The sequence below is a fragment of the Theropithecus gelada genome, chromosome 13 (assembly GCF_003255815.1).
Source record: "Theropithecus gelada isolate Dixy chromosome 13, Tgel_1.0, whole genome shotgun sequence".
Lineage (NCBI taxonomy): Eukaryota > Metazoa > Chordata > Mammalia > Primates > Cercopithecidae > Theropithecus > Theropithecus gelada.
Window position 1 is genome coordinate 10288767 of NC_037681.1, and position 14576 is coordinate 10303342.

Consider the following 14576-nt stretch of genomic DNA (forward strand, 5'->3'; position numbering starts at 1 on the left):
TTTCGTTTTGTTTAACTTCGTTTTGTTTTTAAAGAAAGGTGCTCTAAATCTCTGATGATTAGTAACGTGGGCAGTTTGATAGATGTTGAATTTAATTGAGGAGGCCTCAAACAGCACTTAAAGACTCTATTCTTCCCTAATCCTGTCCCCGTTCTGCCTGCCTGCAGTGTCTACTCCCCACATACCCCATTCTGAACCGTGTAAGAGCTATTACTGTATATGTCCAAACATTGACATCTACCTAGTTCTTTTTTGCAAAGTATGAAGAAATTTATTCTTCAAGTGTTTGTGCATTGCTAAGTACTATTATTAACTCTTAGGAAAATTGATGTGTAGATGGAATGAAATTTAATACTAATAATTTTCACTATTATATGACAGAGTCTGAATCTAAACTCAAATTTATGTGTAACAACAGCCTTAAAGAAAATTAAAAAGCAAAGTATGCATATGCTAAATGAATTGATCATGCTGTCTGAAAATATTAAAGAATATTCTACATCTTTGACAGCATAAATCTCCTTGTCTACCTTTCACATAACGCAATTAGTTTTATTTTTATTACTAGTTTTTTTTTTTTTTTGGACAGGATGTCACTCTGTCACTCAGGCTGGAGTGCAGTGGCACAATCATGGCTCACTGCAGCCTCAACCTCGGAGCTGAAGTGATCCTGCCACCTCAGCCTCTTAAGTAGCTGGCACCAAAGGCACAAGCCACCATGCCTGGCTGATATTTTTGTATTTTTTTGTATTTTTTTTTTTTTTGTAGAGACAGGGTTTCACCATGTTGACCAGGCTGGTCTCAAACTCCTCGGTTCAAGTGATCTACCTGCCTTGACCTCCCAAAGTACTGGGATTACAGGCGTGAGCCACTGCACGCCTTACTCCATAGTGAGTTTTAAATTAATTTTTTCATTTTTTTTTGGAAGATGCCTCCATACCAATTCCATATCAGTGGCTGCAGCTGGCTGCCACTTAAACACTCAGGGTAGATTCTACTGTTACTTTAATTTTAGGATGCTCCAAGCCATGGTTCATAGTTTCAGGCAGCCACAAGTTCATGAGACTACAAAACAAGATGGAGAAATCATTGTTGCTAAATCTGTATCCAATAGGTAAAGATCAGGAAGAACTGTGCAGAAAACTCAGGTCAAACACCCACTCTCATAGCATCTATTGGCTTTCAATTTGGACTACCATGAGCTAACTGACAAATCCCTCTATTTCTGAAGCTGAAGAAGTTCTTTTTAAATATAGAGTACTTATATAAGAAAATACTAAAAGTGTACCTATTTACATATATTGAAAGCATAACTATTTGCATAGTCTGTGACAAAATCTATATTGTATATTTAGCAGACAACATGATTTAAGATATAACGGTTAACTAGCAGCAAGAGTAAAATTTGTCTCTGGAAAAACAATCAGATTCAAGCATCTGATAGCTCTCTGAGTCCAAGAGGATAGCAAGGATGTATAGGGAAACTCCCCAGAGTTACTTGGATTTGGTAGCAGTTCAAATCTAGATTAGCTGTCAACATACAGAATGTCTTCCTGCCTATGAGACAACTTAGGGATTCCTCAGCAGTTCTCAGAAAATGTGTGTTCGAACAACCTTTTCTTTAGAGCAGGAGACGAGACCCGCACTGGTCCAGGAACGTGTCTTATTGCTCTGCAACTAGATTACTGTAGAAACTGGAAGGATTTACACACCTTACAGCAATTTCCCGTAGCCATGGCATCCAAATAGGTGATCATTTTTCTCATAATTCCTCATTATGGTGTTTTACAAAAGCATTGGTCTGTGATAGTTTGGAGATTTTCTCTAACTGGCCTTTCACCTAAAGGGAATGCTTGTTAAAAATTCCGATTCCTGGACCCCAGCACAAACCAATGGAACCTGAATTTCTGGAAATGAAGACAAGTCCCAGGAACCTGCATTTGATCAAGCTGCCTGTGTCATTCTTTTCTATGCTGAACTCTGAGGACTACTGCTTCATGGGGAGGACCAACTGCATGGCTAACATACTCCCCTAAGTATAAGATTGGCTTTTGAAAACCATCCAGTTTAAGAGCCAGAGTTGCAAAGGTCACAACTCCAACACAATTGACTCCAGTCCTTATGGATGCCATTGGGTTATTAGCTCATAGAAATGCCCAAGTAGCAAAGAATTGTGGTTTCTGGGTACAGTTCCACTGCTAGGTTATACAGTGACTTTGTGCAAAAGACACCCTTGGAGCCACCTCCCTGCCATGTGCAAGGAAAGTGTTGTAATAAATATATCGATTAATGATGCCCGTGATGAAGTCCACCTCCTTCAATGTGGTTCCTTGTGCAGAGCTGGCAGAGCAGATGTCACACCCAGGTGAGAGGGAGCCCCCAGTGCTGGGCAATGCACAGCAACTTGGTCTGTAGCCCCTGATTAGAAAGCATGAAGCTGTCCTCAGCTTCACAGACACAGGCTCTGGGAAAACTTCAGCCACCAGAGAACATTCACACCAGAGCGTTTCTTGTTTGTTTAGGTTTGTCTGTGGGTTGTTTTGTTTTGTTTTGAGACAGAGTCACACTCTGTCGCCCAGGCTGGAGTGCAGTGGTGCAGTCTTGGCTCACTGCATCCTCCACCTCCCAGGCTCAAGTGATTCTCCTGCCTCAGCCTCTCAAGTAGCTAAGAATACCAGCGCATGCCACCATGCCCAGCTAGTTTTTTGTATTTTTAGTAGAGATGGGATTTCACCACGTCGGCAAGTGACTGGAAATAAAAGAATTTAATTCTCCATGGGCAGATGTCATTCACCATGTGAATTCCTTGTATATGATTTTATGCAGGGGAGAAAAAATGTTTGAGAGCAGTCATTACCAATCAGGAGGCAAACTTTTGACCACCTGCATTCATGTTTCTCCATGGGTGCAGACACTCTGAGCATCTGGGGGGTGCTGCTTCCTTGTTCTCAATTGGTGCCACCTGAATGCCTGAATCACATGCTTTGGGCTAACCTAAGGGAGTGGCAGCGGCCAGGCAGCCGTGGAAGAAGGAAGGAAAGTGGTAGAAGGACCTGGGAGAAAAACAAGAGGAATTGATCCAGTAACCTGAGGTTCTGACCATCGCTCTTGAGAGCAACTTGACTGCATAGAATTTGAACTGCATAATCCCCTTCTCTTTGTTAAGAGTGTGTTTTACTCTCAACTATGATACCGTATCATGACTCTGACATCTTCTATGCAAGCTATCCTTGCTGTCTCTGGAGCAGTATCCCTTCTCCTGTTTCCTTCTACCAGGCAGCCCCTTGAGCTTCACACTTCTCCACTTTTGGGCAACCTTTCTGGATCCCCTCAGCAAAATTAGGCCCCTTCTCTCTTCTCTCCCAGTGTCCCTTATACAGGACTCCTCTGATATGAGATTTTTGTGTTGCACACATGGTTGATTAATTAGGGAATATTACTGTCATCTTCAGATAAATATTGGCTATATAACAAGAATAACTGCTGCTTTATGTTTTTTATAACAAGGGATATCCCTTTCAGAAAACAGATAAGCATGTTTTTTTTAAACTTTCAAGTTAATAGTGGCACTGATGGTGTTGAGAAAAGAAAGAAAGCCATTAGTCTAGATGAAGAATAAAATGTACTCAGGCTGGGCGCGGTGGCTCGCGCCTGTAATCCCAGCACTTTGAGAGGCCGAGGTGGGCGGATCACAAGGTCAGGAGATCGACACCATCCTGGCTAAAACGGTGAAATCCTGTCTCTACTAAAAATACAAAAAATTAGCCAGGCGTGGTGGTGGGCACCTGTAGTCCTAGCTACTCAGGAGGCTGAGGGAAGAGAATGGCGTGAATCTGGGAGGTGGAGCTTGCAGTGAGCGGAGATCGTGCCACTGCACTCCAGCCTGGGTGACACAGTGAGACTCTGTCTCAAAAAAAAAGAAAAAAAAGAATAAAATCTACTCAGTGATGATTAGCTGTTATAGCTGTTTATTTGAAACATGAAAAAATTAAACCTTTAACAGTGATAGTGCAGTGAGAAAAATAATTTTGTTAATATGAATCTTAAACTCTGTGTCCCTCTAACTCCATTTCTTTCCATTCAGAGAACTATAGTATTTTATAAGAGCTGGTCCATTGTACAGTTTTATGTTACAACTTTTCGAACAACTGTATTATAGTCAATTTATAATCAAGCAACTATTTTATAATTTAGTTTTTATGGCATTTGTTTCTTTGGAATGTAACAGTCCCACCATTGCAAACCAGATGGGACATGTGTGTAGAACGTGATATAGGAGACTCTGATTTGGGGGTTGCAAATCTGTTCTTCACTAGAGTGTGGTTCCCTTAAGTTCACTGACTTCTTTTCATCTCTCCTTACCAGGCCCACAGTGATAAATTGAATGAGTGAATAGATATATATAGAGAGAGAGTATTACATTTTAATATGCACCCATACTCCATGAACTGCATACACACCACTTAATGGAAGTTATAACGTTGCAAATGTAACAATAACAAAAAAGTGAATGCAAAGCAAGTGTCTCTTGCCACAGTCATACCCCATCACAACCACCCCCCCCCAAAAAAAAATCATTCCTCTCATGTGGAGTTGTTCATTAGGTTCTAATTTTTCGTTTTCATGTCAGGAATCCTCATCATGATGTCCATGTGCAGAGAGGTGCACGTGTACGAATACATCCCGTCCGTGCGGCAGACGGAGCTGTGCCACTACCACGAGCTGTACTACGACGCAGCCTGCACCCTTGGGGCGTACCACCCGCTGCTCTATGAGAAGCTTCTGGTGCAGCGCCTGAACACAGGCACGCAGGGGGATTTGCAACGCAAGGGCAAGGTGGTTCTGCCTGGCTTCCAGACGGTGCACTGCCCTGCACCGAGTCCAGTCATTCCACACTCTTAAAAAGGGTTTCTTGGGAATCAATGTGCAATAAGGTACTACTGTTGTACTCAAAGTCACAAAAGAATACTTGAAGATAGATTTTAGACAATGTAGTTTTGAGTCTTTAAACTGTAATTTAGTGGTGGTCATGAGAATTCTTCACTTTCTAAGCCATTGAGTATTTATTACTGCTTTGAATATAGAAACGGATTTTTTAAAAAGTAGGGCACAAGAAAGATGCAAAACAAAGGATAGCTAGAAAGAAAACACGTGTATGACCATGGGTATGGTACCTCCAGAAATGTTAACAACTTACTCTTCTGCCATGAGTACCCCTCATCAGGGTTGGTTTCAGTAATAGGTTTTGGTGATGCTCCTGACCACAGGAAGTGGTTTATATTTAGAAACATCCAAGTTGAGGGACATCATTTACAGCATCAAGTGCATCACTGATACATGCCTTCATCATTAAATATCCTAGGTTTTATGACAAACATTGAAATTATCACTCAGATGTGTTTTACAGCAAAAATTCCCAGCACATCCTGGCAAATGCTTGTGTTTCCAGCCGTTGCATTCTTCATCTCTGCTTCCCATTGCCCACTGAATGCTTTGCTTTCTGTGCGTCAAGACGGAGCTCTAGAACCAGAAAACATACACCTTGAAAGGTCCAAGAAAAAGCCAAATTCCATATAGCAGCACAGAGGAGGCCCTTTGTTTCCCTGCAGAATTTCAACCAGGAGCATTAGTATCACATCCACCAGGAGGCACATCACCGGCAAGTGACACAGAATCACGGGGCTGCAGGTGCCCCTGGACACTTCCCGGTTCTGGCTGTTCTGCCTTGTACCTCCTCACCTGCAGATCTACCCCACAGCTTTTGCGTAGTCAGTGACACACCTGACAATTGGCACAGCCATGCTGGGGAAGACAGGAGACACCTCGCTCCTTCCAAACTAGAAGGAAAGATTTCGGAGCCGTCACTCTGTGCTTCTAGGGATGCACGCCTGTCTTTATTGTATGAGTTTCCGGCAGGTTTCATCAACCAGGGGGCGCTCAAGAGTGATGAGCACTGAATCTTCACTAAATCTTCCTACAGACATTTAGGAATCCAATCCTTGCTTTCGCAGATATGTTTTATGTCAGCAGCATGACAAAGCCATGTAATTAAATCATTTATGTGAAAGCATTGCTTATTAACAAGGAAAATATCTAGATGCTTCAGAGGGAAAGGCACCTAGAGGGAAATTTTCATCCCAATATGTTAGCTATATTCAGGGTTGATTTTTTTTTTAAATCTCAACTGTCACTGATACACTGAACATTTTTTGCCGAGAATACAGTGAAACAGAAACATTTTGTAATACTTTAATTAAACATGCTATTATTTCAATGTATAACCAAAACGTATCTCCATGGTACAGTTAAGACTTGTTGCAGTGACAATAGCAGCTTAATTAAAGGCGTTCTCCCTTGCAAAGTGTATGAATGTCAGGAGAGTTTAGTGGAAAAGTTTTACTTGTTTCAGGATTGGTTTCTAGACTGTTCTCAGGACTATTTTCTTGAGCAAAAACGGCTTACAGAGACTGGCGGCTTCTGTTTGGTTAGTCTATTCAGCAGATATGGAGCTGAATAACAAGACATCTCCTATAGCTTATTATAATAGTGAAGGAAAAATTGGAAAGTCTTAATCACAACAATATCCAATAAAAGCCCATTTTGAGAGTTTTGTTATTAAGTCTATGAGAAGGGATAGATAACTTTGTCCTATGTATTAACTTATGTCTAAATAGACATGGTTAAGCCATGTTCCTTTCTAATTTCTTTTTTTTTTTTTTTTGAAACGGAGTCTCGTTGTGTCACCCAGGCTGGAGTGCAGTGGTGCCATCTCGGCTCACTGCCAGCTCCACCTCCTGGGTTCACACCATTCTTCTGCTTCAGCCTCCCAAGTAGCTGGGACTACAGGTGCCCGCCACCATGCCCGGCTACTTTTTTGTATTTTTAGTAGAGACAGGGTTTCACCATGTTAGCCACGATGGTCTCGATCTCCTGACCTTGTGATCTGCCTGCCTTGGCCTCCCAAAGTGCTGGGATTACAGGCGTGAGCCACCCGTGCCCGGCTGTTCCTTTCTAATTTCTTGAAAGAACTTGGTCTCGTCCTTATGTTTACATGTGTGTAATCAGTTCAGCAGCTCTGGAATGTGGGTGAGGTGGCTCTGGTGGGTGAATATTACTCCCTACAATCCTTGGATCTTTCTAGATCTTCCCGGCCATTAAATGCCCCTGACTATTGAAGCTCCTTTTATAGTTTTGCGAGTGGATTTACTTGTAGGCATCCTCACTATCCAGCACAATCCCCCTTGGCTGACATGAGAACTTGGTTAGAGGAGAATTTATGGGGGTCAGTGTAAGTATTCAAGTTCAAAAGCCTCAGAACCCCACACTTAAAAGATTTTTAAATAGAATTTTGTTGTAATCATTGTACTTTTAAAATAGTACTTTCAGTTTCACTGAGGTTACAAGAAAGACTGAAGAGTACGACGGAAATTTAATTACAATTTTTGCTTTTATTATAGCCTTAAAGACTCTTGGGAATCAGGGTCTGTTCAACAGTCAGTAAATGTAATACACATATTAATATAGTATTGACTGGGCATTCTTCTATAAAAGTTTAAGTTATTTAACTTCTAAAAAATGTTAGGCAGTTATAGTTAACGTGATGACTACTTCTAGTATTAGCCAAATGGGTCCTAAGTGGCAGTATTTTGCCAGACATTGACTAAATCTTTACATGCCTAAATCCTTACATTTACTGAATTCCAGTAAACACACAGTTCTTCTGTGGAGTAGTTAACAATAAGTGGCAGCTCACTGAATTTCTCCCAGGTTCTGTCTCTTCCAAAATCCTCCATCCTCTCTTATGAAGGGAAGCTGGTAAAAAATCCTCTTGGTGCAAGCCAAAGCTGTTAAGGATTCCTTTTTGCACTCTCAGGACCAACAAACATTCTTTTGTATTTCAAGATAATTTCACCCATTGTTGTTGTTGTTATCACAAAGAAACAAATTTTGACCAGCAATGACAATTCAACCACATCTAGACTCTCCCTAACTTATTTCTCCAGCGGGTCACACCAAGCAGGCAGGTAACCTTTACAGACCTGGTGTTCTCATGGAATACCAATGCTCGTCCCAGGGAGCTGACCTTTCCCACTACGTCCTTATAGAGCTGCTCCTACAGAGAACTTTGTGCTCAGGACCAAGGGATGGTCAATTAAAAGTTGCATGTCAGCATCAGGCTTGTGCATTAAAATGGGCAAGGGGGGCTTTTATACATCTTTGAATGACCAGGTATTTCCTTGTCTGCCTGAAGGCAGAGCTTTGAGGAACAGCACTTCCCATGTGTCTGGTCCTCTTGGTCTCTCAGCTAGACACTTAATCAACCCTGGACTCTCCAGTAGTCCTCGGTCATTGTAGCCATAGCATCTGCACAAAAAGAAGTGCTAAAATAATCATTAGCATTTTCAAAATTAGGAAATCAAAGTAGCTGGGTCACTCTCTTACATGTATATGAGCCAGGTCATTCTGCTGGGACGGATCATACTCATGCTGCTGATTGACTCTTCTAAGCAGTAACACATCTCCTGCATTAATTAGGTAGATCCCGTTTGGGTGCATTAAGTGGGATCAGTCTTAGATGAGTGCCAGTATATGATAGAAGAATTTCATACAAACAAATGCCATGATTCAAGTTCTCTCTCCAATTTTTCTTATCGATCAACATGCACTACATGTGGTCAGTTACCTGGTTGAATTTCTGCTTAGCTGTGGTAAGAGACAGAGAAAGGGAGTGAGGTGGGATCAGGGGAATTATCAGAGAGACATGAGTGAACCTATTGGCCAGGTAGCTTCCAAGTCTGTTCTATTGTATTGTCTGTTTCGATTTCTGACTTTCTGATAGTTTAGAACTCTTACCCAGTGGTTACGTGACTGATCAAGGCAACTCTATCTGGAAATTAATTGTTTAGGTAACATGTTCCTGAGTTTCAACTTGTCTTTTATACTCTGGATATCCTCATTGTGAGATTATTATGCATGTTTGTGTCACATGGGCATTATTTACACACTTGATAAATGAAAGGTATTTCTCTGTCGGTTCAAGGAAATAAAATGTTAAGTTCTTGTTTTATTAAATGAATGAAGCCTTTTGGTTAAAAAAAAGTAATCTAACATGTTTCTGTTCAAACTTGAGCTAATGAAATTTAAAGAAGTAAAGACAATGATCTAGTTCTTAGTATAAAAAGCATACATGTAGTAGATATAGTTATATAATTGTGTATATACATATCTACAAACATGGTTGGTTTCATATTGCTTTTTCATCAATGTTTTTGACTGAAGCCTTTACTATAAATTTTATTTTAATTATGTAACCACTAATATTTTAAGAGAAGGAAACAAATGTTATATGTCCTTCTGTTAAAAAAAAAAATTCAGTCCTCCGCCAACCACTTCCCACACACTCATACTCTGCACATCTTGGATACGTTAAAATGGTCTGACAGAATTATTTAAAAGGCACTATGTAGGTAGAACACTACCTTAATATTGTATCCTAGTCAGAAGCCTGATTTAACACTGAACTTTGAAGGGAAGCTTAGCTATAGCTCATGGCTTTCAAAGACTAGAAGAAACTTTTACTGGTTCTATGGAAAATAGTCTTCTTGCTAGGTAGATTTGAAACAAAGAAATTGCACCGGGAGTGTTAAAATGTAACATTTATAACAAATCCTGTTTTACTCTAGATGAAATACTTAGTTCTTCCAGTGGAAACCAGTGAACTTTTTTAACAGCTTTGGGAATTCTTTTGTATAATAATTTTTAAAATGAAATGTGTACTCTTCAAACTAATTAAGGCTTGAAGTTTTCCAGGAGTCGCATTTTAAAAGTGTTTGTACACATTTTAACACTTTGATATTTTCTATTTTGGTTTTGTATATTTTTATGTATACACAATGTACAGACTTTTTTCTTGTAAATAAAACATGTTTTCATTTGTCTAGAAGTTTCTTGTTTTAATTCATAGAAGTTACACATACAAATGCGGAAGTGGCAAAGTAACAATCCATCCCTAGGAAAACAAATGGCAAAGCTGAAATCTAATTAGAAGACTGAGTGGCAACAGAAGGAACAGCAGCAGGCCTTCAGCCATGAATATGGACGCAGCCTGGGCCTGAAACCACAGGTGGGCGGGGTTTTTTCTTCCAGGGATTAATTGCCACATGCAGGAGAATGAAAGTGGCGAAATCAAGTGGAAAAGGCATATTGAGGCTAACAAATCTTGATGTTGACTTAATAAGCCAGGGTTTTGATGAATGCATGGCTTTGGGAGACTCTTCCTCGGCTTGACAGGGCATTCAGTCTTGGAAAACATAAATAAGTTATTTGAGAAAAGCCTAAAGACAGCTGAGTCACCTGCAACCCACCACAATGTCAAATTAGCCTTGATATTTTCATACTTGTGACGTGAAGGGAAAATCAGTTAATTAGGCTCCTGGAAAGAAATTCTCGGTCATTTGCGCTTTCTGTTTAGAATGTGAGGAAATCCTCCAATCAAGGAAGTCTTTGGGGTTTTTGGTGTGAGGACAGTGTGAGCAGGTAGGAAATTCAGAGTCTTCCATCACCTCAAACAGCTGTGCTGAATCAGAGACGACTCCACCACCTTCGTGCTGTTGTCATATTTCGTTCCCCACAAGCTGACCACTTTCTTCCAGGTAATTAAAAGGTAGACCTGGCTACACCAGCCCTGATCGGGAAGGGCTGGAGTAGATCACTGGAAGGATATTATTCCATGTTCTTGGAGAAGCCAGGCATGCACAAACCCCGGGGACTTTGAGGGGCACACACAGGAGACTCGGTGTCAGTTAGCGCTAGATGCTGCTGGGAGGATTCAGAGGAAGAGAAAGGAATTGTGTAAGATAAGTTGCATTCCCAGACGGCAGGAGCTAGGGGAAGGAGGTGAAGTGAACAGCAGGATAGAGAGAGAAGGCTAAAGTGAGAGGGAGTGAAAAGTAAGTCCAGGGGTCCCAGATGCCATTTGCATATCAAAATCAACGATTTTTTGCAATCAGAAACAGAACTACCTCATAACCAAAGGCATACCCAGGCAACCCCACTGAATGCACTGAAGCACTGTGTTCAAGACACCCTGGTGCACACAGCGTGGCAGGGAGAAGGCCCTCCTGCACTAGATCTCTGCAAGCCCCTCATTGCCTAGAGCAGGGGCTGGCCCACAACCTACTTTTGTAAATAAAGTTTTATTGGAACACAGCCACACTCATTCATTCACATGTCTATGGTTGCTTTCACCCTACAAGGGTAGAGTTGAGTTGCAACAGAGACTCTGCAGCCACCATGCCAACCTGGCCCTTTACAGAAACAGTTTGCTGACCTCTGATCATGAATACAATCTGTGGAAAACTCTAGGCTGGTCTTGTGGTAGATGATGTACATGTAATCATCATAAGAACACCTTCTAAAATAGGTACTATATTAGCCCAAGAAAGTTGAAGTCAGAGCGGTTAGGTGTCAGCCTCTGACACACAGCCAGGAAATGACAGAGCCAGGCATGCAATCTCTGACTGGCTTCTAAGCCTTTGGTGAGAAGCATTGTGTTAGTCTTCTAACAGCAGCCTTGCCCTGGGATGCTGCCCTAACACTCAAAAATTCTACAGAGGATCATTGCACTTTGAATATTGTGAGAAACTGTGCTTTCAAATTTATGGAGACTAACATTGGGCTTTTCCAGAGGCTTTTCCAGTCCTCTAAATCCCCAGAGCCCCGGAATCTTTCTGAACTGTAGAAGTCAGTCAAGTACAATTATTTTGTTATAAGAAGGCAGCCTCTATGATTGTCACAGCCCAATGTAAAGAGTGCCTCTGATGTGGTGTAGAGAATGCAGCCAGGAAAGATTGACATTCCACAAACTCTATGCCCAGCCACTCTCCTAGCTCAATTGTATCATGCTGGAGAAACAGGCAGTACTTAAGAATGAGGAACCCCCTGAGAAACTGATCAGAAAAGTAAAGCAAAAGAAAAATCAATGACTTTGGAAAACATGTCTTCTCTTGTCATTGCTGGCTTACCGTCCCAAGGATGGGGAAAAAAAGGTGATAGAAACAACAACATGCTCTTTAGTTTTTAAAACAATGCTGGCATGAAGAGGTTGAAGAGGGTATGGGAGAGCCGAGGTGGGTGCTAGAAAACCTAGAAGAAGACATCCAGGGACCTTGGCAACCCATGTGGGCCCACGTAGAGAAACAGCCAGCAGTGATGGTGACTCACAGAACTCATTTTAGGAATATTGTGCAAGTAATTGCATTCTCGGACGACTTTCTTCTAAAAACTACATAGTAGGTATGTGTGAGAAACAAATATTTTTCCCTAACTAAATTTATTTCTTACCTTGAACCCCTTTTCAATGCAAGGTAAAAACTACCCTATTTCATCTAATCTAAGACATGGCAAAGTATAAAATGCACCATTCTTTTGCACTCCAGTACAAAGAAAAACGTAATCAAACTAGAACACGAGTCTCCTGTCCCACTTAGGTATGCACTGTGAAGCACAGTAGCCATGAGCTACATGTGAATTTGGCGTAGTTGAAATGTGGCCAGTACTGAATTGAGGTGTGAAGTGGAAAATACAGGCTGGACTTCCAAGACTTAGTATGAAAAGGTGAATGTAAAATACCTCAGTAACTTTGTTATATTGAGTACATGTTGAACTGATATTTTCCACATATTTCTTCAAATAAAAACATGTTACTAAGATTAATTTTGACGTTCCTTTTTATATCTTTGAACATGCTTACTAGAAGATTTAAAATTGTCTGCTCACATTATATTTCCAGTAAACAATAGTAGCTTTGAACTTCCATATTTGTTGAAAAACCATTTTAGTCTTATTTAGGCATAGATTTTTCATTACATATCACCAAGGGATACAAAGGAAAGCACAATATGTGTGAAACTGATGATTTAAATTATTCTTAAAACATTTATACTTACGGTAGTTCTCTTCTGAATCACCTTTTGAATAAGTCATTAATTACTTCTTTTTTTTTCTTTTTTTCTTTTTTTACTTCTTCCTTTTTTTCTTTCTTTCTTTTTTTTTTTTTTTTCAGACACAGTTTTCACTCTTTTTGCCCAGGCTGGAGGGTAATGGTGCAGTCTTGGCACAGTAAACCTCTGCCTTCCGGGTACAAGCGATTCTCCTGCTTCAGCCTCCTGAGTAGCTAGGATTACAGGCTTGTGCCACCACGCCTGATTAATTTTGTATTTTTAGTAGAAACAGGGTTTCATCATGTTGGTCCGGCTGGTCTTGAACTCCTGACCTCAAGTGATCCACCTACCTCAGCCTCCCAAAGTGCTGGGAATACAGGCACGAGACACCATGCCCAGCCAATTGCTATGATTTTTTTTCTATCCCAAATTGTCTTCTGCACCATCAGAAGCAATGACAATGCACTACTTTTAAAGAGCACTCCATGACTGTTTCCAGAATTTTCTTCTAAGCTACTGATACATTCTGTAATTATAACCATGAGTATGCCTGAAGATCAACAAAGCAAATTTCTGAGCTAAGAATGATAATTTATTCCTTGAATTTACAATTTTTCTTCATTTGTGACTTAATAGTTTTGTCATTTCCCGGCATCATTAGCAGACAACAGTAGGGGCCAACGGCTTAAGAGAAAAATAAGGATGGTGTACTTTACATTGAGAAAAATTTAGCAATTATCGTAGTTTTTACACCCACCTGCAAATTAGGAAATGATTTCTATATTAATAAAGCAAGTTGTTGTTGTAACAACTCCCAAGTATAAAATTTGGGTTGTGCATCCATGATAGTTCAATAGAGTGCTTGGTCAACATCCTTCCACATGGGGAATGCAGATACAGGTTTCCGCACCTTGAGGCTCTTCCCCCTGCCTGAAGGCTGCAGCGCCCCCCCCATTGCAGCCTCTGCATGAGCCACCAGATGGGGAGAGAGCTGCAGGACCTCTTGGACACTTTCAGGCCTAGCCTGGGATGGTATGCAGGACTTCTGCCCACTGTGCTGAAATCAATCACATGCTAGTTATGTGACCTTGTATATTACCTGATTTGGAAGATGATGTTGAATAGTTAAGAGCTAATATTTATTAAGCACTTCATTCTGCCTAATGTCCTACCGTATCATACCACATGAAAGAATGTATTTAGTCTTATAGACAAAATACTATTGATTCTGCATTTGACAAATGAGAAAACTGAGACATGGAGAAATAACCTAGGTTGCAGAGCTGGTAAGGGGCAGAGCCAATCCGGGTAGCTGGCTCCATAGCCCTTGATCCCTTTGTTATGCTATTACTGTGTTATCGACTGTTAAAAGGAGCCTGCCACAAAGCCTTATTAGCCACCAGACATACTAAACAGCCATACTTAATGGACAGTATGAGACAAATAATTAGTATTTAAAATTTAGCCTCTATCTGCCTTCCCCAAGGAAAATAAGCCCGGAAAGTAGAAAATAACATACATGTTGAGACTGAACACCCACTATGTAGCAGATGCTGCACCAACATTACCTCATTAATTCTCACAACATCCTTGGAAGATAGATATCATCACCCCCATTTGATATACAAGGAAATA

General features: G+C 40.7%; 1 protein-coding gene across 2 annotated transcripts in view; it reads left to right on the forward strand.

Moving 5' to 3' along the window:
* Window positions 1-9943, forward strand: part of ST6GAL2 (ST6 beta-galactoside alpha-2,6-sialyltransferase 2) — an 86660-nt gene extending 76717 nt beyond the window's left edge. For both annotated transcript variants that reach the window (XM_025354186.1, XM_025354187.1), the window contains exon 6: window positions 4631-9943. In XM_025354186.1, coding sequence (XP_025209971.1) covers window positions 4631-4902 — 272 coding nt within the window. In that variant the 3' untranslated portion in view covers window positions 4903-9943. The remainder of the gene's footprint in view (window positions 1-4630) is intronic.
* The last annotated feature ends 4633 nt before the right edge of the window (window positions 9944-14576 follow it).